Source organism: Phyllostomus hastatus, unplaced genomic scaffold, assembly GCF_019186645.2.
Source record: "Phyllostomus hastatus isolate PE091 unplaced genomic scaffold, TTU_PhHast_1.1 phas_scaffold_55, whole genome shotgun sequence".
Classification (NCBI taxonomy): Eukaryota; Metazoa; Chordata; class Mammalia; order Chiroptera; family Phyllostomidae; genus Phyllostomus; species Phyllostomus hastatus.
The window spans coordinates 6,334,049-6,361,095 of NW_025334035.1; the positions used below are offsets into that span (position 1 = coordinate 6,334,049).

General features: G+C 38.4%; 1 protein-coding gene across 2 annotated transcripts; it reads right to left on the reverse strand.

Annotated features, from left to right (window-relative positions):
* On the reverse strand, positions 1 to 26,788 carry LOC123809220 (myosin-2). 2 transcript variants are annotated; one of them, XM_045824173.1, is made up of 40 exons: positions 26,744 to 26,788; positions 26,480 to 26,522; positions 24,564 to 24,790; positions 24,331 to 24,474; positions 22,847 to 23,003; positions 20,216 to 20,243; positions 20,019 to 20,133; positions 19,835 to 19,927; positions 19,621 to 19,684; positions 18,859 to 18,957; positions 18,663 to 18,766; positions 18,340 to 18,478; positions 18,000 to 18,118; positions 17,762 to 17,911; positions 16,249 to 16,419; positions 15,823 to 16,132; positions 15,122 to 15,195; positions 13,966 to 14,053; positions 13,762 to 13,879; positions 12,556 to 12,679; positions 12,331 to 12,467; positions 10,572 to 10,827; positions 8,395 to 8,637; positions 8,119 to 8,295; positions 7,894 to 8,039; positions 7,716 to 7,806; positions 7,243 to 7,632; positions 6,424 to 6,550; positions 5,633 to 5,751; positions 5,299 to 5,495; positions 4,434 to 4,617; positions 4,191 to 4,356; positions 3,965 to 4,089; positions 3,490 to 3,798; positions 3,200 to 3,403; positions 2,548 to 2,673; positions 2,289 to 2,459; positions 2,104 to 2,208; positions 1,890 to 1,985; positions 1 to 286 (listed from the first exon to the last, which is right to left on the reverse strand). In XM_045824173.1, the coding sequence occupies exons 3-40, from the start codon at positions 24,768 to 24,770 to the stop codon at positions 134 to 136; spliced, it is 5,826 nt and encodes a 1,941-aa protein (XP_045680129.1). In that variant the 5' UTR covers positions 24,771 to 24,790; positions 26,480 to 26,522; positions 26,744 to 26,788; the 3' UTR covers positions 1 to 133. The 2 variants fall into 2 exon arrangements, with proteins under 2 accessions (XP_045680129.1, XP_045680130.1); XM_045824174.1 differs by lacking the exon at positions 26,744 to 26,788 and adding an exon at positions 26,667 to 26,735.
* Positions 26,789 to 27,047: the final 259 nt, after the last annotated feature.

The window sequence follows — 27,047 nt, forward strand, 5'->3', positions numbered from 1 at the left end:
TTTTGTTTGCAAAGTACCCTATGCTTTTATTTCCTTTGCAATAGGCTAGCATAGACAATAATTACAGATAGACATGACCAAAGACTTCACATTTTGTAACTCTCTTCAGTCATTCCATAGCATCAGGGCACAATCACTCTTCACTGATAACTTTTGTGTGAACCTCACGACTCTTCACCCGCAGCTTGTTGACCTGGGACTCGGCGATGTCAGCCCGTTCCTCAGCTTCCTCCAGCTCATGCTGGAGTTTTCGGAATTTAGATAGATTTGTATTGGATTGTTCCTCCTGAAAATAAAAATGGAATTGTAAGGAACCCATGCTGTGTGTGCATCTTCCTAGACTACCTGGGCCTAAGGGAAGAAAGGACTTGGTATCTACAGAGAAGTTAAAACACTCAACAGAACATGATTGTCTTCACTTCTCCTGGATTGTGCTTATCATTGAAGTTAATTTTATGATTTATTTGGGGATTGGTGTCTCATAAAAAAATCACATTTTTAAACCAAAATATATTAAAAGATACCACAAGTAGAACAAGAAAAAGTGTAAGCACAGAGAAGAAGGCAAAAATATTAAAGTCATGCTTGCTAGTGCTTGCTATAAGATGACTGTTTGCTCAAGATAGATATTCTTTACCATATTAAGAATTTCTTAATAGTGTCTTTTAAAAATGTTGAATTTCATAATATATCATTCTGTTACATTTTTACCCAATTACTTTTTTCTTCTTCTTACGATATAATTATTCTATTGACAGATTCCCTAATATTAAGTCGTCCTTCCATTGTAGGAATTAAGTTTATTTAGTTACTGATGGACATTCCCCTGAATAATGAAGTAAGGGTTTCATCAGCTTAGTAATCTATTTTTACTATAAATATAGTCATCAATAAAACTGCCTTTAGTTTTTTTCCTCCTTTCTCTCTTGGACAGGTTTTGGTATGGGGATTATATGAGCTTCTTAAAATAATTTGGAAATCTTTCCATCTTTTCCCATGCTCTGCAATGGCTTACATAGCTTGGGGATTATCTGGTACTTGAAGTTTTGAAAGAACCATCTGGACCTGAGTTCATTTTCAGAAGTAATTGTAAAATAACTTATTCAGCCATCAAATAAGTTATAACTTATTTAATTTATATTCTCCTATAAAAATCACTAAGTTCTAGATTTCAACTTTGTTGACAGGTTTATAGTTTACATCTTAAAAATGTAAACCTGCTTGTCTACTTTCTCATTTCTAATGTTGAGAATTTGCATTTTCTTTCTCTTTTTCCTCTATTAAGATACATATAAGTGTATTTATTTTACTACTATTATTTTATTAACTCCCTAGATATTACTAGATATTACTGACATTAGCAAATTAAGAGATAGTACAATGTAATTCATCAGTTTCTACCTTTATCTTCATGTGAAACAATGAACTGTCCTCCAAGGACAGCTTTGACTATAACTTTGTAAAAATAGCATCTTCCTTAAAATTTTATTTACAATTGATAATTATTCAGTAATTATGTTTTAAATTTCCAATTTAACACAAAAGTATTTGAGAATGTTAGTTTCTTAATGTTTAAGTATTTGGATTTTTAAAAATATTTATCATCACTTTGCAATTTTGTCACACTGTGGCTAGAAATTGTGGTCTGTATCATTTCTGTTTTGAATTTTTTTGAGGTTTCTTTATGGATTGAAAATTTACTTTTAAAATTATGGTTTTGATATTACAAATAATGAGCAATGAGTATAAAAGGCACAAAAGTTTTTAAGAAGTATGTAATCTCTATAAAGCAAATAACTTATTTACTACAAGGAGTAGTAAATCTAATTATTTATTTGCTTTTCTTAACAGGAGACTCGTCTCTTCCCTTCTATCTTAAGGATACTTACAGCCTCCTCAGCTTGTCTCTTGTAAGATTTCACCTTTGCCTGAAGTTTATCTACCAAATCCTGAAGCCTGAGAATATTTTTTCGATCTTCTTCTGTCTGAAAGATTATAAAAAGCATAAAGCTTTACTTTTTAAGTATATGACCATTGTATCATTGCTATGAGGTTTTGCATATATATGAAAAAGAGCTTAGCTGATAAGAGTTAGTGCTATACCTGGTATGTGAGTTCCTTCACTCTCCTCTCATGTTTGCGAAGACCTTTGACAGCTTCAACATTACGCTTTTGCTCACTCTCAACCTCTCCTTCCAGCTCACGCACCTGTGAGTAAATAGGCTCTTAAGAACTTTGATCCAATGAGGTACTGGGAGCAAAATGGAAATAGATATTGAGATACACACTCTGGCCTCCAGTTTCTGGATCTGCTTCTTCCCACCCTTCAGGGCCAGCTGCTCAGCCTCATCCAGACGGTGCTGCAGGTCCTTCACTGTCTGCTCCAGGTTCTTCTTCATCCGTTCCAGGTGGGCACTGGTATCCTGCTCCTTCTTCAGCTCCTCAGCCATCATGGCTGCCTAATTAGCAAATAAATCAAGAAAATAAGGAAAGCTGGTAATGGCAGGTAGCATGCATATATATCAGCAAAACAAATGCTCATCTTACATCAGTGATGGCCTTCTTGGCCTTCTCTTCTGCATTGCGAGCTTCCTGGACAATGTCTTCCATCTCTCCCTGGATTTGGGAAATGTCTGTCTCCAGCTTCTTCTTGGTGTTGATCAGGCTTGTGTTCTGGTTAAATATAAGTTATAATTCTTTTGTGATGGTGCATAAGAACTTAGTGGTACTATTTTTTGAAAAATTTCAGATAAAAATTTGCAAATCAAATGATCTCCAATATTATTTTGTTATGTAGTACAATTTAATAAAAATAGAAATCTTATAGAATATTCAGCATCTTCAAATACATAGTTAATAATTAGGCCAAATATGTCTAATTCTATAACTGCCATTCACCACTGAGACTATTCACAGGCATAAAATTATAACAGATATTCAAACATTCCATTTCTTCATAATGCAACTGTCAGTACTGATAACTAGAGTCCATAAAGATAGTGACACAAAATAACATGTATAGCCTTAGAATATTATAGGAAATATATCAAGAACCTATGCAAAACAAAAGATTTCTCAATAATACAATGAAAATTTGGTACAGGTATAAAACCTGGTTGTCAAATATAAATTTAAGCTTATATTTTTCCGGGACATATAAACATTTATTAAAAGTGAGGTTTTTGATGCTGAATCTTACCTGGGTGTGCAGCAGCTGGACACGCTCACTGGCATCCAGCAGCTCCTGCTCTGCAACTTTCCGGCTCCTCTCTGTCTGCTCCAGAGTGGCCCGCAGCTCCTCGATCTCGGCCTGCAGCAGGTTGGCTCTGCGCTCAACCATGGCCAGCTGCTCCTTCAGGTCCTCCTGGCCCCGGAGAGCATCATCCAGGTGGATCTGCGTGTCCTGTGGCATGAATAATCATTGAGACATCTTGTTCTCAGGGCTTCAGTCACCTCAGTGCCCTAGGACCAACTCCTGAACCCCTTTACCTTGAGAATGCCTTGGGTGTTCCTGTAGTTCCTCAGGGCCTCAGCAGCCATGCGGTTGGCATGGTTCAGCTGGATTTCCATTTCATTCAGATCTCCTTCCATCTTCTTCTTGATCCTGATGGCATCGTTCCTGCTCCTGATCTCAGCATCCAGCATGCTCTGCATTGACTCCACAACTCTAACATGGTTCCTCTTCAGCTGGTCAATTTCCTCATCCTTTTCAGCAATTTTCCTGTCAACTTCAGACTTGACTTGGTTCAGCTCCAGCTGGATGCGCAGGATCTTTCCCTCTTCATGTTCAAGTGATGCCTTAATGACAGCAAGAGGTGACATTAGCAGGGAATAGAAATATTTGGAAGCTTTTCTGTATACCTTTTCTTTCACAAATTATGTGCTTTTTATCTTTTTATTCAATCTGTGTGATTGGGCATAATTCTTTTCTGAATTTGTTTATAATGCACAATTTGACCTGTACCTCTGCCTCCTCTAAAGCAGCCTGAAGTTCACATTTTTCTTGTTCCACTTGTTTCTTTATTTTCTCCAGTTCATGGATACGTTTCCCTCCTTCAGCAATCTGCTCCGTGAGGTCAGAAATCTCCTCTGTTTTTGGGATAAAGGACAGGTAGAGATTTGGTCAGATGGGAGCATAAGAGAAACGTTCTTTCAAGGCATGGATATTACTGAAAGTGAAATGGACTCACGCTGCAAGTTTTTGTTTTCCCGTTTCAAAGTCTCTAGCTGATCCAAGGATTCCTCATAGGCATTCTTCATCTTGAACAACTCAGTGCCAAGAGAGCGGGCCTCCTTCTGGGAGGCCTCAAGCTCAGCGTGGGTTTCCTCATACTTCTGTTTCCATTCTGCCAGGACCTGAAAAACCAAAAGTGGTTACTTGCTATAAAGGGTGGAGGAAAATAGTGGAGAGCAGTGGCTGCTGCAGAAATTACCTTATCAAAGTTCCTCTGCTTTTTGTCCAGGGCTGCGCAGGCAGCGTTAGTTCTCTCCACATCAAGCATGAGGTCCTCAACTTCATTCTGTAACCGCTGTTTGGTCTTCTCAAGGGAGGCACACTTGGCATTTACAGCTTCTACATGCTCCTCAGCATCTTGTAGCCGCTGGGCCAGCTTCTTCCTTGAAGGATATACATATTTGTAGAGAGGAGTGAACCAAAACAAGAACTATGAACTATTACTACACTGAAAGGTATTAAAAAGTTTATATTAAAAATATTCATATTAAAAATATCCATTCATTCACTTGAAAAATATTAATGAGCTCCTTTTATGAACCAGACACAGTACACAGCAGTGAGCCAGACAGAAAAGGTCCTTGTCTCATGAAGCTTCCAAACAATAAGCAAGAAAATGCATTAATAACATTGTTGATATAAGTGCAATGAAGAAAAATTCTTTGAACAGTAAGGGGTGAGAAACTGTTCTAGATAGTCAGGAAGGCCCCTCTGAGGAGGTAACATATAAGTCAAGATCTAAAAGAAGTCAGAGTGAGCTAGTGGGAGAGCTGGGGAAGAATATTCCAGACAAAGGGACCAGCAAGTGCAAAACCCTGAAGCATCAATGAGGTCCATGTGCTGGACCAACAGCAGTAAGGCCTAATTACCTGAATAATTATTTGTTGTTCTCTATTTCCTTAACTAGATTTTAGGTGAAGAGGGCAGAGATCATGTTTGCTTTATTCATGTGTTTTCAGATGGCTTGACAGTGCCTGGCAAATAGGAGCTAATTATGGGCTTATTCATGGGATCCTCAAAGGTTGTATCTTTCTGATTAAAAAAGCAAAGTTTTCTGCACATACTTGGCCTCCTCCAGCTCCTCTGTGCGCTGGATGGCGTCCGTCTCATACTTGGTCCTCCACTGGGCAACCTCGCTGTTGGCCTTGGACAGCGCCCTCTGCAGCTCAGCCTTGGATTCCTGCTCCTCCTCATACTGTTCCCTCAGCAGGTCACAGTCATGGCGGGAGGACTGCAGGGCATGGGCCAGGGCGTTCTTGGCCTGTGGAAAAATTACATCTTAATTTTACTGGATATTTAAGTGTTTTTAATTATTAGTTTCAAAATCTTTGAAAAGTTAATGGACTCCAATTAGGGTCAGATCATGGGGAGGGGTAGTGAATCTTAATAATAAGTTACCTTTATCTCCTCTTCAAGTTGCCTCTTTAATTCCTCAATCTGTTGAGTAAATGCTTGTTTGCCCCTTGATAACTGAGACACCAGAGCTTCTTTTTCATCTAGCTGACGTGAATATTCACCTGACAGGTGAAAGAAATAGCACTATTTTGTTAAAGTGAAAATTTTGCAAGCCCCTATTTGAAATAAATTTTAACTTTTAACTCTTCCCCAGTTGAGTGTTCAGATGGTTGAATTATTTATTGGCATCTTCATGTTTAATGTTCATTTTCTGATTTATATGGTGATAATTATGTGAACAAATAAATATAGCTTAAATTCTTTTTGTTTTCTCTATAATTTATTCTATCAGGTTATATGATATTGTGTAAAATCTGGTGACAACCATCCAAGAAGGGAACTAAAATGCCTAATTCTACATAGTTCAGTTTTATAAGACTTGTTAGACACTGGGTTACCCATTAGCCTGTTCAGGGATTTGGTTCACTGTGATACAGATTTTAAAAAAAACTTGATCTAAAACAGGAGCCCTGGACCCATGTTGGAGTTATTCCTAACCCCAAGTATCCTCTCACTGTGGCCAAATACTCAAGGTCTTTTTGGAGCAGAGCTTGTTGCCATCCTTTATCTCCAACATTGTCCCCAAGTGACCTGGCAAGTAGGTTGAGAATCTGAGCTTTTCAGTGAATCACCCATGTTCTCAGTGGCTTTTATTAGGCTTCCACATCACCAAATCAGGTGTTTTGAACCACATCACCCCCACTCTTAGGCACCATAGAAGAGGGGGGAGCTACCAGATTCGGTCTGCAAGCGGCCCCTCTGGGTGGTCAAGTCATTGATTAGCCGCAGGTGCTCTTCTTCCTTCGATTTCAGTTCACTCACTTGGTCCTCTAGAGTGCGGCACATTTTCTCTAGGTTTCCCTGTGGGAGAAAAAGCAAAAGGAGTGAAATGAAGACATTTTAACATAATTTTACTCTAGCTACAGTTTCTTCTAAAACAGAAAAATATGTATGTTGACATATGAAATAAATTATGTGCAATATGATATAGACAATTTCTTTATACTTTATGACTGTTGTCTTAAGTTGAAAGTATACATTGGGATTTTTTAAAAACTAATCATGAAGCTCTGTTCAATATTATAAAATATTTAAAGATTATGTTCTAAATTTAAGACTTTGTAAGAATTTTATGGTATATTTTTTAAAGCATGTTCATAAATATTTCACTGCCTTTATGTAGAGACACTTTGCTCATTGGTTAATTGAGAATATTGGAGACCTATGTTCTTCAATTGGGGACCTAGAGAACACAGACAGCCTATGTTCAAAGTTGGTGCTTTTGTTTATTAATAGTATGATGGGGGCAAGGTGCTTAACTTCTTTGATTTAAAATTCTTTATATGTTCAGTAGAAATAATACAAATACTAATGTCTTTCTTACTAACCTCCTGGATTACTGCACAGAACAAATGACATAATGTGTGTAGAGTGCTCTTTGCAAATGAGCACTTTATATACATTATGTCATTTGTGTGTAAATAAAAGGTTATTTTTGTTAATACACAATAAAGGATTATTGTTAATATACAGTTTCCCAGACTCTGTAGTACCTTAGCTTTAGAGACTGTTTCTACATTACTAGCAAGGTCATCGATCTCCATCTTCATCTCACTCTTCTCCTTCTCCAGCTTCTGCTTGACCCTCTGCAGGTTGTCTATCTGCTCCCCAAGTTCAGCCACACTGTCTGCATGCTTCTTCCTCAGGGCAGCTGCTGTGGCTTCATGCTGCAGGGTGGCCTCCTCCAGGTCCCTGCGCATTTTCTGGAACTCAGCCTCCCTCTTCTTGTTCATCTCAATCTGGGCCGAAGTGGCCCCCCCAGCCTCTTCCAGCCGCTCACTGATCTCCTCCAGTTCCCGGGAGAGGTCAGAGCGCTGCTTCTCTGCTTTGGCCCTAGAGGCCCGCTCTGCCTCAATTTCCTCTTCCAATTCCTCAATTCGGGCCTGAGAGTGATGAAAAACACAAACTTAGTTCGTGTTAGTAATTTCATTGTGTTGAATTACACTGATGAAAACCATGTACTTACCTGTAACTCCTTGATCTTCTTCTGCAGCTGCATCCCAAGGGCCTGTTCATCTTCAATCTTGCTTTGCAGATTGCTAATTTCAAACTCTTTCCTTTTTGAAAAGTAGCAAAAGATAACAATTGAGTCCATATCCACCTCTGGAAGCAAGTTTATACATAAATAATTCATTTATACTTACTTTTTGAACTTTTCATCAAGTTGTTGTTTTTCATTTTCAATGTCCATTATGGACTCTTGGGCCAACTTGAGGTCACCTTCAAGTTTCCTCTTGGCCCTTTCTAGGTCCATGCGAAGTTTCTTTTCTTGCTCTAAGGACCCTTCAAGCTAAACAAATAATGTTGAGTCAAAAGGTTTGCTTAGCCTTCTTTCAAAACATTTTCTTTCTTGATATTCCTAGACTTACATCATCTACTTGCTGTTCTAACTTGGTTTTGGCTTTGGTCAGAGTGTTGACTTTGTCCTCTTCTGCCTGCAGGTCATCCAGGGTCTGCTGATGGGCCTCCTGGAGGGCCTTCTTCTCCTTGGTCAGCTTAGCTATGGTTTCGTCCAGGCCTGCCATCTCCTCTGTGAGGTTTTTTACCTTAGGAAGTAAAACGACTTTGTAATACATGCTGTATTTTGGTGGATTCAGTTTTATTTAATAATAATAACATAAACTTTTCTTATATATGTTTCATACCTTGTTCTCTGTGGCATGTTTCTCCTTTTCAACCTTGGCCAGTGTCAGCTCAAGGTCATCAATGTCTTTCTTCAGTTCTGAACATTCATCCTCCAGTTTCCTCTTCTTGGCTGTGAGCTCAGCATTGATCTCTTCCTCATCCTCAGCTCTCTCAGTCACCTCTTTGATTTTGGCCTCCAGCTGGATTTTGGTTTTGATCAGCTGGTCACATCTTTCCTCTGCATCAGCCAAGCCTTCAGCTTCCTTGATTTGGAAACAAAATCAAAATTGGGAAGAAAGAATGAAATATTTCCAATGATAACAGTATAAATTTCTGCTGTTCTTTGAAATTAAACTTTTATGAGCCCTCTGCCTGTGGAATACTCCACATTATAGGAAAAATGAAGTGTATCAGATATCGTCCTGTTCCTTTAGAAGAGTATATACACTTGTTGTTTGGTACCCATGGGGGACTGGTTCCAGGATCCCCTCACAGGTACCAAAATCCACAGATACTTAAGTCCCTTATATACAATGCCATAAACTGTGCATATAACCTACAAACATCTTCCCATAGTGTTCAAATCATCTCTAGATTATGTATAATGCCTAATACAATGTAAATTTTATATAAATAGCTGTTATATTATTTAAGCAGTAATGACAAAAAGTCTGTACATATTCAGTACAGACACAACCTTGATAAGCCTATTCTATATAGTACATGTCAGCAATAACAACATTTTTTCAATTTATGGTTGGTTAAATTCATAGATGAGGAACCCATGGATATGAAGGGCCAGCCATATTCTACAATAGATTAGAAAGTCTAGCTTCCAAAATATACCATTAATTCTGAAAGTAATTGGTGACATAAGACTTCAGAGGAATTTTATCAGAGATTGTTTCATGAATGAAATGGCATTTGAGTTGGGCTTTGACAGATAGATAGGATTTGGTTTTTAGAAATCAATTTATGGAGGGAGGAGCAGGAAGAGAGAAGGCATTTCAGCAGGAGAAATTTTGGATGCAGCTGCTACTGAACTATTTCTCTTTGTGATACTGTAGAACAATCTTGGTCATGCTCTATATTCAAGTTGAGGCATAAGGTAATCAAGAAATTCCTGGCAACCTGCTATGTTTCCAATTAAGAAGTTTGAGGGTGTAAAAGAAATGAGAGAAATCAATATATACATTTATCACTGATCCTCCATATTGGCTTTTGAATACATAAAAGAATAAAATGTGCTGCATATAGCTATGCAGTGGATATAGTGGTGTAGGACAGATTCTAAGTAATCCTCTAGGGACAACAGAAAAAATTCAGGAGGGATTTGAAGAGGGATTTGGGGGAAGAAAAAAAATATCTTTTTCCTTTTATAATCTAGAAGGAGTTGTTACACATCCCAAACTTGACAGAGGAGAACAATCTTAATCAACAGGAAAAAATATATGATTTTGTGATGAATAAATTATGCCAGACCAATTCAATTCAAACCAAATGAAAGGCATTCTTAAAAAATCCTATATTGGAGTTGATGGAAGCAGTTCTAAAAGGACTGGCTCAGGAGTGATCAGTGAACAGGCTGAATGGAGGAGGAATGAGTGGGGGTGGGGGCAGGCACAGCGACTTAGTGCTGCTGCAGCAATCTGGGTATGAAGTGATGGGGCACTGACTATGCAAGGGGTTGGAATGAGAAATTCTGAGTTTTAGGGATCAATAATAAGCAATAATTCAATAAAATTTGATGTAGAATACTGCCATTTGTCAGCTGTACATATTGCGATTTAAGATGCACGGACAAGTAGAAGTTGAAGGAAGTTTCAAAGAGAAAAAATCAGTGTCTCCATGCTATCCTCCCCTTAATATTCTGTTTAGGATAGTTTCATATTCAAATCACTTTCAAGGATTGTCTTCAAAGGGAAAATAAGTTACAAATCCTGTAGTCTGATGAAATTTTGTAAAAATGGAAGACAACATTCTACCTCAGTTCAACCTCATTGCCCTGGTGCTGGTTTGGGGGTGTTTATTAGGTGATGAAGGAATATACAGCTTTATTAGTATGATCAGAATGCTCTCACTTTCTCCCTACAGTGAGTGCCTCCCATATTGACTACCTGACTTAATGTCCTCAATAACCAGAGTCCTCTGCACTTGCATCCTGATTAGCAGTACCCAGGATAATACCATGACATACAGCCTGAACTTGGAGCTGCAGGTCATTTTTCTCTTTCAAGAGTGACACCATCTTTTCTTCAAGTTCTTTCCTTTTTGCCTCTGACTTGGCCAGTTCTTCTTTGGTCTTCTGAAACTCTTCCTTCATGTTGGCCATCTCCTTCTCAGTCTCTGCACTCTTCAGCAGGGGCTTGATCTTGAAGAACAGTTTCATCCAGGGCCAGTGCTTGACATTCATGAAGGCACGGATGTTGTACTGGATGCAGAAAATGGACTCTCTGGAATTACACAGAAATATTAGTGTAGATTGATTCAAATGAGAATGTGTGGATGATGAAATCAGATGAAATCTTGGCAGTGAGAGTTGGAGGTGCTGCCCCCACTGTGTTTCTCCTACTTTCAAAAGCACAAAGAAATTGATTTTGTTGTGATGGCCAAGGATTTGTCAATCACTCATTTCTCTAATTCAGTGCTTTTCAAACTTTGCTGTACATAAGAATCATTTGAAGGGCTTGTTAAAATATTGGTTCTTGGACCTTATCTTCAGACGTTCAGGTTCAGAAAATCTGAAGTGGGATCTAAAAATTTGCATTTTTATTAAGTTTGCAAGAGATGCTGATGATGCAGGTCCAAGGACGACCCTTTCAGAAGTGCTGCTCTCCGTCAGTGCTTCTCAGAGTTTTCTATGAGAACACCATTAAGAACAGTGAGGGGAAACTAGCCCCCAGAGATATGAGACATGGGATAAGGGTACTCATTAAAAACTTAGAATTTCTTTGAGAATCTCTGGTTTTATATTTTAATATTGTGTGAATGTTGCATTCTACTCTATGATATCATCAAATTTGTTTTAATCTAAATTATTTAAAAAGTTAATTACCCTCATATTTAGGCTGTTAATTGTCCAAATATGTATCTACTGGATCATGACCACACTTATTATTTTTATTTAAATAGAATACAATACAAAATATTACCATAATACAGGTGATACAAATAAAATTTGTTTTATGTAAATCATTTATATAGTTACATATACATACATACATATGGATGTATAGGTGACAAATAGAAAATTTATTTCTCACTATGAGTCTCATTCTCACTATGGGTCCTGTAGTTTGAGACACCTGGCTCATTAGTCTCAGTACTCTATCCCTGCATTATATTAGATGATGAGAAAGTTATGTACCTTGGGAACATTGTATTAACCAACTGAAAGAATCTTTCAATGTCCTTAATATTTTAAATCTTGATAGTTTGGTAATGCAAATGATTAGATGGAAGAAGTTGTTTCCATGTCTTGTATAAGATCACTATTAAAAAAAACTGTGTGCAATGCAATTCAGTGTATCTTATTTAATTATCCACCCAATAAATTCATATTAGAATCAAGTGCTAGGGTAAACTTTATTTCTGCTTATTCACTGGTAGATTTTTTCTTATTAGATAAGAACTAGACACACTCTATGCTTCTCTCTCTCTCTATATATATATATATATAGATATAGATATAGATATAGATATAGATATATCACTCACACACACGCACACACACACTATATATATATATTTTTTTTTTTAACCTAAACACTCAAGATGTATTCAATGGTGATGATCTCTACCTGAAGTTTCTGGTACATGTATGTCTCTACTTCAATGCGGGACTCATGTTTATTCCTTATTACTTTGGTGGCCTTACCTATCTGAGTCTTAACTGTAAGCCACCTCAAATATGTTTCTGAGGAAGAGAGACGTGAATAAACAATATGTTTTTATACCTTCTCTCCACCATCTTCTGGTACTCCACTCTTGCCAAGAACCCTCTGCACCTGGCCTGGGTTCGGGTAATCAGCTGGGCCAGCTTGTCATCTCGCATCTCCTCTAGGAGCCCCAGAAGACCAGCCTTGAAAAAGACCTGTTCATGGGGAGAGTTGTAGATTAGAAACTTTACATCAACTTCAAAGGGACAGAAATAACATCAGGTAGACTTTAGAGACTATTACCTTGGTGTGGCCAAATTTATACTGGGTGTGGTCAATGTCAATGGACCCAAGGAGCTTCTCAGAAGCCTTCTTACTGTCAATGAATTGTCCTTCAGGGATAGCACTTGCATTTAATACCTTGTATCTGTTCAAATAAGTAGTTTTTTAAAACTTGATTTACTGATGATACAAACAGTAGCTAAACATTAAGTGATCCATTAAAAATCAGAGTTTTTAAAAAAGTTATATTTTTACAGGAAGGACATTGTATATATTGATAGTTAACCTAGCATTGACTATTTTTATTCCATTTTACCTTCTTGCATAGTTGTAACTTTCTGCCTCATCAGACCTTGTTCTCAGGCAAGGATTCTATAATCTTGTTTACATTAAGGTACATACAGATAACCAATAAAATATAGCATGCTAACCTTGTTAGATGCTTTTGTTTTTTAAGATTCTGAATCCAAGAAAGCAAATTTTAATGAGGAATCTGGTAGAAAGTACTCTTTAGGTATGAGGAACTATTCTAATCACCTAAGAGGAAACTTAAGAGTGCTAGAGGTCTTGGACACTGGAGTCCTCTATCAATTTCCCCAGACTCAGACTTAGGAAACACCAGCTGCTTATGGCAGTTACCCATCCCCTTATCACTTTGCCTCTTATTTGATTCTCAAGATGAACTTATCTAGGGAGGAGAAAAAGGAGCTGAGGAGCTATTACTGTGATATGGTTCTGGGAAACTAGTGTGTGAGAGAAAAAGATAAAGTGACAGAAAATGACTTGATAGTTATAGATGCATGAGAGTTCCTAACTCAGCCACTTAATATCCATGTGACTTCTGATAAGTAACTTAAATTTCTTATAGCCTCAGTTTATTTGTCTATAAAATGAGGTATTTGTAGTACTTGCCTCTACTGATTTTTGTAAGGATTAAATGACATTATCCAAATATATTAAGCACTCAAAAATGGTAGTATTCATAATTATTAAAGTTTATGTATACATCTATGAGCTAACCCAGAAGCTTCATAAATTGAATGAAAAGTCTGCAGAATGCTTAATATATGGTATATTTACATTTTAAAGGTGTTTTGAGACATAATTTTTTACCTTTCATGAGGCATTAAAATAATGAATAGAAGTATATTTCCCCAAAATTGTTTTGCTTGCATTAACTATATTTATACTAAACTTTTGGGTAGACAATAATTAGGAGAGTCTGACCTCTGTTTGAAGTCTGCATAAAGGATCCTGCTTGGGAATCCTTTCCTACAGATGCGGATGCCTTCCAGCACGCCATTACACCTCAGTTGGTGCAGGACAAGTTCATGCTCCATGGCCCCTGAAAATACATGTTTATTTCAATGCAGAGTTTGTTAAAAATGAGGTATTCTTATCATACATTGTTTTCTTTCTAGAACTTCTTACCAGGAGTTTTTGTTTCATTGGGGATGATACACCGCACAAAATGTGGATGGGTACTTCTGAGGTTGGTCATCAGCTTGTTCAAATTCTCCTGTAAAATCAGGAAAAATCCTGTTATCTCAGACTTTAGACATGGTTATTAGCATTCTGGTGATGTCTGTAAAAGCAGTATCTATGGTAGAGTTGAATGACCAGTATGGAGCATTTTCACTTAAGGTTACACCTTGCCCTGGCTGGTGTGGCTCGGTGGATTGAGCGCTGGCCTGTGAACCAAAGGGTCACCTGTTCAATTCCCAGTCACAGCCACGTGCCTGGGTTGCATGCTAGGTCCTTGGTTGGGGGCACATGAGAGGCAAGCACACATTGATGTTTCTATCTCTTTCTCCCTCCCTTCTCCTTTCTCTAAAACCAAATACATAAAAACTTAGAGAAACAACTTGATGTTTCTCCTGAGATGCAGTTTCTGCCCCAGTACTTCTTTCTCCACTTGAGTGAGCAGGAGTTACACATATAAAGCAGCCTGACACATGATTCTTTGTATACAAGTACTATATTTCTTCCTATCCCCTGGCCACTCATTTACATTTACAAAGCCGTTGCCTTCCTGTACTAGGTGGTCGCACTTTCTTCCACTAAACTCCATGGCTTTCCAAATAACAAAATATAAGTCTGTACCACATTTGGGCATTTTTCTCATAAATACGGCCCCCCCTTTCCAACTGTATCAATGTTTAGGGCATAAATATTGTCTATAAAGGAAATAATTCTACCAGTTATGATTGACAATTGACTGGATTAAGAACAAAGACACCACATTAGGTTCCTTATAGACAAGCTATTAGATTTTTATTAGTCTTACTGATTATTTTGTCTCTTTGAGTGCATGTCATTGCTTATTTTTATGACTCAACTAAATTAAGAATGGCAGGGTATTAAGTTTTATAAAATCTCCTGTAAAATATTGTTTATTATTTGGCTTAACATGAAAGATGAGCTAATAATTCCCACATAATTTAAAGCTCTTCTTTCCAAAGCCAGATTAACAGATGTCACTAGTTAATATCAGCCCTAATCTAAATGGCAATGAAAAGAAGACCCTATGATTTTAAAAACAAATTCCTAGAGTAACTGGGAGTGTTGAGAACAGTTTCTTCCTTACTCTGAAAAGGGCAGACACTGTCTGGAAAGATGAGCCCTTCTTCTTACCACCTTTCTTGGCACCACCACTTGCCTCTGAAGAAAAAATAAGAATTTAAGGTGTCATTCAAATACAGTTTTAAGTCAACAAGGCTATTTCTTGCTTATTTGCTGGTTTCTGCACTAAAGTGAGCATTTTTTGACACCACTGGCTTCTCTGTTTGATTCTGAATGAATCTTATATACACTAAGTTTGCATCCATTTTTCTGTGATTTTTTTTACTCCACTAGGAAATGAGGAGAAAGGCTTTCATCTCACTGTACACAGATGGACTCCTTAATATTAGAACATTTGGGGACACTATAATTTCAAAAAATATCAATAAAAGCTAGAATTAAGAGGCAGAAGTTTCTTATTATATTACCTTAAATATCCCCAGATACTAAATAACCAGCAGATGTGGACAGGGAAGTAGGAGAGAATCAGAAGCCAAGGCATTTCTTTGGTTGAGCTCCTGACAGTTCCTCCTATCTGACCCTTTGCAATAGGGTCTCTGTCAGTGCTGGAGTGAGCCACAGATGTACAGTGATTACAGTGTAGCCTACTTACTCAAAATCTGGAGACACAATGGGTTTGGCCTAGCAACCTATGAGATCATCAGCCTGAATGTAGCCCCACATTTTGTAATATCCAGAGAATGTGTTGGATTTTTTGAGCACTACCTGCTTCAGCAGTTTGAGCCCCAGAGAAGAGGTAAGCTAAAGTTTTCAGTGATGACTTCTGGTACAGCCCGACCACCGTCTCGTTCAGGGGGTCCTTATTCTTGTCAAGCCAGCCAGTAATGTTGTAGTCCACGGTGCCCGCGTAGTGGATCAGCGAGAAGTGGGCCTCAGCCTTGCCTTTGACAACCTTAGGCTTCTGGAAGTTGGCAGACTTTCCAAGATGCTGTTCATACAGCTTGTTCTTGAAGGAGGTGTCTGTGGCCTTGGGGAACATGCACTCCTCTTCCAGGATGGAGAAGATGCCCATAGGCTAGAAGTAGACCACACACAAAGTTATAATTTTATTTAAATATTTTTTTGCATAGAATTAAGATGCAGGGAATAATTTAGTTGCCACAAAACATGATTTCTGAAATTAAAACAGACCTTCTCAATGAGCTCAATGCAGGCAGCCAGGTCCATCCCAAAGTCAATGAACTCCCACTCAATGCCTTCCTTCTTGTACTCCTCCTGCTCCAGCACAAACATGTGGTGGTTGAAAAACTGTTGCAGTTTCTCATTGGTGAAGTTGATGCACAGCTGCTCCAGGCTGTTGAACTAAATAAATAGATATATTTACTTTTCTCTTTAGCAAATTGAACATTCTTAAATATAGGACTTTTTAATTAAAAAAATATATGTCAAATAGCCTTTAGATATCCAAATCATTGGGGGCTTATGAAATCTAATGTTTTATCTGCTGCCATTAATGCACAATCCTAAATCATTGTTAATACACTTTTGCTGCACTTGCTTAGGTTTACCCAGGTATTTTCCTGAGTTCCTACTTTTCCTTTCTTTTTAAAAAAAATTTTTTTAAAGATTTTATTTATTTATTTTTAGAGAGGGAAGGGGGAGAGAGAGAGAGAGAGAGAAACATCAATGTGTGGTTGCTGGGGGCCATGGCCTGCAACCTAGGCATGTGCCCTGACTGGGAATCGAACCTGAGATGCCTGGTTCGCAGCCTACACTCAATCCACTGAGCTACACCAGCCAGGGCAAGTTCCTACTTTTTCATATCATGTTTATTCCCAGTAATGTTTGCATTTTCTGTTGACTCATTTAAAAGCTCATTTGTGACCCATTAGAAGTGAGCTGAGAGGAGCCTCTGTTGTATGGAAAGCATCATGGTAAGCATGACAAGTGAACAATCATTGCCACTCATGTTCTTTTTTTAATTTGAAGAGAAAATAATTGAGATACCAAATATTATGTACAGTATGTTAACACACACTTGTATTTTTTAATGCTAAAATGTTAACATTAGCTAGATTAGCTAGATATAAATAATGGAATTAATGTGAATTTTTTCCCTAGATTTTCCATACTTTCTTCAATGCCCAAGCTTTACTTTTAGAATTTGAAAGAAAAAGATAATCTCTTCAAAACTATAAGCAGGAAAAATATATTTCATATTCACATGTGAATTTTTATCCCCTGTTACTACATTAATGAGAATTAAGAGTTAATTCCACTGAGTTTATTAATGCTGACTCGAACTTACTAGCATTTTCTCACCTCTTACTATCAGCCTACATATTTCTGAATGATTTTTCCACTGTATGTATACTCGGGGCATATTATGCACTACACAGCTTTACTTTGATTTCTTCATGGTAACTTCATTTTGCATTACAAGATATTTAGAGCCTTCCTCCCCACTACACCAAGCTGACTTCTAACTCCCTTTGGTTTATGTAGTGAGTTAAAGAGTCCCCATCACGTGAATTGTTTCTCGTAGAAGTAAAATTGCCACTACAGAATATGAAACAATCACACTCTTTTAAGTTTTGGCATTGTTGACAGTGTTAAGAAAAGATTATAATATTCATAATTTCTTCTCATCAATATTTCTGTTGCCTTAAGATAAAACTCAATAACCAACCAGCTCCATACTCACATCAAAGATCTCAAAGCCAGCAATGTCCAAGACCCCAATGAAGTACTGCCTGGGCTGCTTCGTGTCCAGCTGCTGGTTAATGCGGGTGACCATCCACAAGAACATCTTCTCATAGACAGCTTTGGCCAGAGCACCCACTGCATTGATCACCTTAAAAGAAAAGGATATATTTCTTGAGGTTATTAGAGGATGGTAAAATGCTTGCATCCCTGGCAGTGAATATGAATTATGTACCTACCTGCTCTACAGTCTGGCCTTTGGTGACATATTCATTGCCAACCTTGACCCTGGGGTAGCAGAGGGCTTTGAGCAGGTCAGCAGAGTTCAGACCCTGGAGGTAGGCTGCCTTGTCAGCAACTGTAGAGACACAGTTCAGGTACCCAACATGACCTACAGTCCACCCCACATTTCACAGGGCCAGGCTAAGTAGTGAATCACTTCATAGAGAGTCTGTGTGGGGGTGAACTTGTGCATGTTCATCAGAAGCTTCATTCTAAAGGAGACATGAGTTTGGAGTGGGCTTTTTTTTTTCTTGCCTAGATTTTCTTATTAAACACAGATGGAGCTTCATTTGGTACCTTCAGTGCCATCTGGCTCAGCTTGCTCCTCACGCTGCTTTTGCTTGAATTTCATGTTCCCATAATGCATTACTGCCCCTGTGAGCTTATAGATGGACACTCTTTCATCAGAAGTGAAGCCCAGGATATCAATGGCACTCTGCCAGGACGAAAGAGAAGTAAAACAGTTAGGGCAGAAGACACTAATTTATTTATCCTAGGCGAATTTATCCTATCTCCTTAACCACACACCTATGGCAGATTGCTATTGTCATTCCCAAATATAATGGATTTTTAAAATAAGAGTGTGTGTGTGTGTGTGTGTGTGTGTGTGTGTAACTTACATCTGTAGCCATTAGCTCTTCTTGGTCATCAATGCTGGGGACTGTGATCTCCCCTTGACTGACGAAAGCATAGTCATATGGGTTGGTGGTGATCAGGAGCATTTCTGAGTACATAGAATTCAGGGGATACATTTTATATTGGAATATATTAATAAAACAATTAACCCCTAGCTTATAAATGTAGGTTCTTTCTTACCAATTAGCTCTGGCTTCTTGTTTGACATGATCTGATAAAAAATATGGTAACTTCTTTCTGCCTTTAGCTGGAAAGTAACTCTAGACTTCTCCAGAAGGTCTGCAATGCAAAGTAGATACTGGATTATAGGGAAATTGTAAAGTTTCTGGAGTGCTTTTGGCACTTGGAGTCATTACCTAAATTTCATTGGTCCCCTGAGATTTCAGCTGAATGTTACCATGAGGTACCACACATTACATCTCTACAATGGCAGTTGCTTTTCCATCTCCAAAAAGAAGCTAAAGCATGCTGGCCCAAAGCATATTCATTTCTCATACAGAAGACCCTTAATATATGACATATAATTGACTCTTGATAAGCTCTCTGTCCCCAGGATCTCTTCTCACTTTATAATACAGGGAATACAAAAAGCAAAATTTATCAAGGCTCTGACTAAGAAGTAATTGCATGTACTCAACCCAGAGGCAACTCATTTAACCCTAGTGTTAGTTTTTTTTTCTTATAAAAAACTTGACATTACTTCTGAGGCTGGAATAATTCTGACAAGCCCAGCAGCTCGTGGCAGTTGCTACAGATTCATTAGCTCATGACTGACATGGATAAAGCACACTGTGGACTCTGGGTAAGATTGGCATTAACCGTGGGCACGTTTGGCAGCAGACTGGTGTTTCACAGGCTCCAGGCTCAGCGGGAGCTGCAAGATGTTCCTCCAAACCATCATTTGTCATCTTTGGATTCCATCTAGGCGGTCCTGTTACTCACATGTTTCAATATCAGCAGAAGCCAGCTTCCCTGTGGTACCAAAGTGGATCCTGATGAATTTACCCTTGCAAGTGAAAAAAAAAAAAACACACCAAAAACGGTGTTATGTACAAAGCTGGGAGCACACAAGAAAGAGGAGACTGAAATAATAACTCAGATATGCTTTCTCTGGCATTTTGGGCTGAGAAAACCCTTCTGTGACCAAGAGACTTACAAAGCGAGATGAGTTGTCATTCCTCACGGTCTTGGCATTGCCAAAGGCCTCCAGTAGGGGGTTGGCACTGATGATTTGATCTTCCAGAGTCCCCTGCAAAGATAAGAGCAGTGCTTACATCTGAGGCTCTGGACTTTCCAAGAGTCCCGGCAGTCTTGGTTCTGACTCTGGCTCTCAGACTCACCTGCATTTTGCCAGAAGTAGCTTCCTCTTTCTTTTTATCCCCAGTAACTGCAATTGTTGCAAAGTACTGGATGACACGCTTGGTGTTCACAGTCTTTCCTGCACCAGATTCTCCGCTGTGAAATAGAAACTCAGTCTATAAGCTTCCAAAGCTGGCAGCTATCCCAGCAATGAAAAGAGATTGTAAAATCTACTTACGTGATCAGGATTGACTGATTCTCTCGGTCTACAAAAAAGAAATTATAGCATTTAATACTGTTTTCTTATGTATTTATAACTGGTAAGTAAAGTAATATGGAATGAATTTAGTATTTTTCAGACTTAGTATCCTTCAATAGTCACTAGGACATGATGGGCCCTAGACCTATTACCTTTTTCTGTACACTTCTCCCTGCTCCCTAAGGCTCCCCTCATTCCCCACCTACGTGAGCATATATGCAACCATTTAAGAAGAACGTTGCAAGGAAGCACCTGATTCTTCTGTTTATACTGTACCACTAAATAAATATCAAACATGGGATAGGTTCTTCAGTTGGATTTTGATGATAAGTTAATGACATTTGTAGGTACAAGAAATAATGAAAGTAGGTATTGGAGATCTTCAGCATGTGAAAAGGAGTAAATATTGTAAAAGTGGTAACTTTGGAAGTAATCATGGCTTTAGTCATTTTTTTAGGAAAAGGTAAAAGTTTGTTTTGATGTTTTACTCTACTTGAAGAGGAATCCTGTAAGCTCGTTCCCCAAGGTGCATAGTACCTCAGATTGGTCTAGCTGACACAATGTTCTAGAAAGAAGATTCAATGGTGTTGGGCGATCTGGGCAGCTACATCAAAAAAAATGAAACTTGGCCACCAACTTACACCATACACACAAAAAAACTCAAGATGGGTAAAGGACTTAAATATAAGTTGTGATACCATAAAAGCCCTATAGGAGAACATAGGAACGAAAATCTGATAGTCCATGCAACAATATTTTAACTGGTATGTCCCCTAGAGCAAGGGACATAAAAGAAAGAATGAACAAATGGGAATTCATCAAAATAAAAAGGGAATCCTAGTACATTCTTGGTGGGAATGCAGACTGGTACAGCCACTGTCAAAAACAGTATGGAAAACAGAAGTGGAACCTAATCAACAAAACAAACAAGCAAGAAAAATATACCCAGAGGCATGGAAATAAAGAACTGACAGTAATCAGAGGGAAGGGAGGAGGGGATAACAGAGGAAAGAAGGGAAAGGGTCATCAAAGATCATGTATAAAGGACCCATAGATAAAGCCAAAGGGGGGAAAGATTGAGGGTAAAAAGTAGGGGGGTTGGGGGGAGAAAGTGGTGGTGGGAAAATGAACTCACATGACTCCACTCCAGAAAGACAAACGACCAAATTAAAAAGTTGGACAAGGACCTGAAAAGGAGGACATACAGAGGGCCCAGAGACTTATGAAAGGGTGCTCAGCATCACTAGCCATGAGAGACATGCAAATTAAAACCACAGTGAGATACCACTTCACACCGGCCAGAATAGCCATCATAAACAAATCAATAAACAAGTTCTGGCAAGGTGGAGAAAAGGGAACCCTAGTACATTGTTGGTGGGAATGCAGACTGGTGTAGCCACTGTGGAAAAAAGCATGGAATATCCTCAGAAAACTAAAAATGGAACTGCCTTTTGACCCAGCAATACCACTGCTTGGGTTATACCCTAAGAATAGTGAAACACTAATTCAAAGAACCTATGCACCCCAATGTTCATAGCAACACAATTTACAATAGCAAGTGCTTGAAGTAACCTCAGTGCCCATCAGTAAATGGCTGGATAAAAAAACTGTGGTACATTTACACAATGGAGTACTACACAGCAAAACGAGAGGAGCTCCTCCTACCCTTCACAACAGCATGGATGGAAATGGAGAACATTATGGTAAGTGAAGTAAGCCAGGCATAGAAGACAAATACCGTATGATCTCACCTATAAGTGGAACCTAATCAACAAAACAAGCAAGCAAAATATAACCAGAGATGTTGAAATAAAGAGCAAACTGATAGTAACCAGTTTGGGAGGGGGAAGGTGATAATGGGGGAAAATAGGAGAAGGGCCATCAAGGAATATGTATAAAGGACACATGGACAAAGTCAAAGGGGGTAGGTTCGAAGGTGGGAGGTGAGGATGGGTGAGGTGGGAGGAACATGGAGGGGGGAAATGGAGACAATTATACTTGAACAACAATAAAAATTTATTAAAAAATAAAATAAATTTTGATATTAAAATAAAATGCATGGTATAACTCTTCTTATACTAGAAACACCTTAAAATCTGGAGTATGTTCAGATTGGCTCTGGGAAAAAGATAATAGTATTTTGCCATGCTTAATGTAAAAAGACTGTTTATTAGTCATAATTTTGGTTATAGGATAAGACCACAGAGGCAAATTTTACTCTTCTGTTTTTTGGCTCTTGGTAATAGAAACATAGTTTGTGTGTGTGATTGTGTGAGTGAGAGTGTGTGTGTATGCATGTAAGACATGCATATATGTAGGTATGCTTATATTTTTGCTCAAGCGTATTTACTTTCAGAGTTATTCAAAAGTAAATTATGTAGCTATGGCCAACCTCTGTTAATTTTGAAAAGTTTAAGAGATTATTACCAATTATGTAATAGCAGGGATTGCAAGTAATCCTTACACTCTCTCCTTTCTAGACCATCTCCCTCACAAATACATCAGCCTCAGCTACAGGGGACCATCTCAAAGAGAGTGTTGAGGTGGTTCAAGTCTCTTTCTCATACCATTCTTCTCTAAGAAGATGCACATACAGAGCATTCAGCTCACCAGTCAGCATGAACTGATAGGCGTTGTCAGAGATGGAGAAAATGTGGGGCGGGGCCTCCTGGCGCTTTTTGCCTCGGTAGGCAGTCACCACCTCGGGGTTGTACACTGGCAGCCACTTGTAGGGGTTGACGGTGACACAGAAGAGGCCTGAGTAGGTCTGTGCAAAAGAAGAAGAAAGAATAACTACTCAAAGTCCTTGTCCATTATTTGTACAATTCACTTATTAATGAATTATAACCTAAAGGAACATTTTAAGTAAGTAAAGTGCTGATGCCTTACTTCTTCAAGACTTCAATGTGAAAACTAGTTGGAAGGTACAACAATGAGATAACAAAATTTTTGAGGGAAGAGACCATAATTTAAGTTTATTCCTGTTCAGATTTGTCAGTGATCTTCACATAGCAGAAGCTCCAAAATGATTTTTATATGTAATATGAGACAGTTTTACTGTACTTTAGGAAATATGCATATTTCTTTTATAATGTTAAGATAGTTCGAATTCATGAAAACATAAATTTGGACACAACCTAATTTATTGTTTAGCCCAACAATCAGGAATGTTTAAGTGAACTCTGATAACTCTTCTTAGGAAATATGGTACAAACATTTAAAAAGGTAAATACTCAGCAAAATACTGTTACATTATAAAGAAACAGAACTCAAAATATTATAAATACATTATGTTTAAATAGGATGATTTTCAAATCTTTGACAGCTCATCTAGGACAGGCACCAACCAATGAGAATGGATGCTGACTCTAAACAGTAGTTTGTATAGGTGTGGTCCAGCTGAATATCAGCTCTGGCTACCTATACAAAATATCAGTGTAACCTAGTAACTGCAGTTAGAAAATATGTACTGAGTGTGTATTATGTGCCAGGCCTCTGTGAGGCACTGGGAATGAAACATAAATGAGACAATGTTCCTTGAGGAGCTCATAGTCCACCTAGGAAATGGACATATAAATGAATGATGGTCAAAAAAACATGACCAATGTTACTGCAGGGCCAGAAACAATAGGACGGAAAATGCAACTCTGCCCAGGGAAGTTGAAAGGTTTCATCAAGACATTCCACATAGAAAGGACAAGAATACACAAATGCAAATTGCTGTTATTTTAGAGGAGTGAAAATTGGTGAAATTTGGTATTTAAAAACATTACGTTTAAGTGCTATCATATAAGTTTATCTTTTCTCTCTGGATGATTCTGCTGCTGGAATTAGGAGGTGGGGTTGAAATGTAGGCCGTGGCCGAGACATAAGTAGTAGCTGCTCCAAGATTCTGTGGTAAACTCAGTATGTGGACAATGGCCTTGCTCAGCTTTGGATTAGAAGACAGGATAAAGTACCAGCTACTGGGTTGCAATTTACAATAGCGATAGTCAAACTTGTAACTAGTTACACTGCTAGTGAAAGCAAAATGGGTCACTGTCTGGTGGGGCTGGTGGGGTCCAGGTCATAGTCACTCCAGGAGGGGCACTCACATAGATCATCCAGGCTGCATAACGCTCTTTGAGGTTGTACAGCACAGCGGGCTCGTGCAGGTGGGTCATCATGGCCATGTCCTCAATCTTGTCATATTTGGGAGGGTTCATGGGGAAGACTTGGTCATCTTTCACTGTCAGAGTCTGGTAAACAGAAAAAAATCACTGTTTATGTCGATTGAGTGACCAAACAAAAAGATCAATACAATATCAGCTGCTGGAACTTTACTCACTGCTCCCGCTTCAGTCTTCACAGTCACTTTCCCTCCTTCTCTACTCTGGATAGTCCCTTTGACAAAGGATTCCTTGGGCTCCGCCACAAAGACAGATGTCTTGGCATCAAAGGGCCTATTCTGGGCCTCAATGCGCTCCTTCTCAGACTTTCGAAGATAAGGAGCAGCCTCCCCAAAAACGGCCATTTCCTGGTCTGAGGAACTCATGGCTGCTGAGCACAGAGGTCCTACGGAGAAGATGAAGCATTTCAAACTAGAGATTCTGGACTGTTGTACATATCAGTAATTTCTATATTGATATTTCAAGGGTCTTATTAGAAATTCCACCAGCCAGGTCCACTGTACACTGTGCTGTAGTTATTGAGACAAACATAATCACAAAGATTCCCATGCATCAGGGGCCCTGAGTACCCAACATTGAGCTGGGGGCTCTATACCCATTATCTTCTTTTATCCATCAAGACTGGCATTCTAATCAGGGAGCTGGGTTGTAGTCTCAGCATGCTGCTAAGGAGCTTGCAACCTTGGGTAAGGCACTTGGTCTTTCTGAGCCTCAGTGTTTCCATCTTTAGAATAGGAATTACAATATCTACCTTTCTTAATTCACAGTCTGTGACATATAGTGTAGATACTTTGAAAATAAAATGATGACTGAGAAAGCAATTTGGAATAGTTTAGGCTACCATTTAGATATAAAAAGTCATTTAGTATAGTGCAACAACAATTTGTTTTTTGCCAGGTGATGTAAGAGAACTTTCTTTCCTCCTCTAGATGTTCATTCAGAACTGCTTACATTCAGTGGATTTGGGGGGATTGTCATCTTATTTACCCTTTTTCATTTGGGTGCTTAGCAGACTTTCTCTAACATAATTCTTTGCATATTAAATTCAATTAATGAGTTCCAAGTAAACTAACTGAGGATAAAGCCATAGCAAATGTCATCTTATTCTTCTACATTTAAGGGCTCCCTTTGCTTTCCCAAATTTCCTCCTTGAAGAATGCATGCTAGGCTGTGCCATTCTGTGTCACCTGCAGGTTGCCAGTGATATCAGTAGAATAAAAGACTGGGCAGAGGATGCTCCCGTAGTCATTACACGATCCAATTACTTGAAATTCATTTTAATCAGCTATCCACCAGTCTTTCTTTTAGAAATGCAGTGTGCAGTAGCAGGGCAGATTAATATCTTTACAATAGATGTAACAGACATTTTGCAGTGTTTTTGTTTTATACAACACTCAGCACTGGGTAAGGCAGTGATTTTCAACCTTTTTCATCTCGTGTCACACATAAACTAATTACTAAAGTTCTGCAGCACAACCCCCAAAATTTTTTTGCCAACCTGACAAAAAGAGATATAATTTTGATTCATTCATACCAGATAGCTATTGTGTTGGCTGTTGTCTTTTTTTTTGTTTGTTTTACAATCTCAGGGAAAAGAGGTCAGTGTTTCTCTAAATAGTCAGGTATTGTATGTTTTAAAAGTTCTTGTGGCACACCAGTTGAAAATCGCTGATGTAAGGTAACATTTTTAAAAGATTTTAAAGAAGTTTAAAGGACTCATTTTCCTAGGTACTTCCTTTCTTGTTTATGAGATACCATGTTTGCTAAATGAAGACTAGTAGCAAGATACATTTTTATCAAATTTGAGACTTTTAGCCAGGGAATCTTAGTGCACACTTTTTTTCCTACAGAAACAAATTTTTATTCTATTAACTACTGTCCTTTTGCTAAAATGTCACCCCATCAGTAAGGATATGTGCACTGTTCTTCCTCTCTCCCTCTACAGCACCTTTCCTGAAGTGCAGTTGTTAAGGTATTTACTGAGATAAGCACTTTTTGAAAGGTTGCTAAGTGACATAAATCCATCCCATAGTCTCTTGCATGTACTCCAAGTACTGATTAGTCTAAATCTTACCTCGTTAGCAAGTGAGAAGATGTAGCCTGAGAGTGAGACAGTTCTGTTAAAGAAAAGGGAAAAGCACTTGGTTAGTTAACCAAAACCAAACCAAAACAGAATCCCATTTGTGGCATTATTTGCTATTGCAAACAGAAGGCAACAAAAATCATGGGTGGGAAACGTGCAGTATCAGAAGGAGCAGTACCAGAGCGGGCAGCTGCAGCCGACACTGGGTAGCGTGGCTGGTGTCCCTCTTGAAAGTCCTGTCCTGTTCCCACTTACCTTGGAGCTTTTTAAAGCAGGACGAGTCAGCTTCATTCCAAGGGCTCTTTTATATGGATAGCTATGGAAACAATGCAGCTGCCTGTTCTTTCTTAAGTCAAAAGAAATTGTTTGGCAAAAAAGTCTTGGCAGTCTTGCTTCCCTGCATAATTCTATTCATATTAAGAATGGTTGGATATAATTAGAAATACTTTTCTTATTGAGTATGTGGATAAATCTCCTATGGATAATTTGAGAAGATGGTCTGAATGAGATATTCATGCTGATAGATAAAGAGAGTGACTGGGCAGTCACAATACCTGGC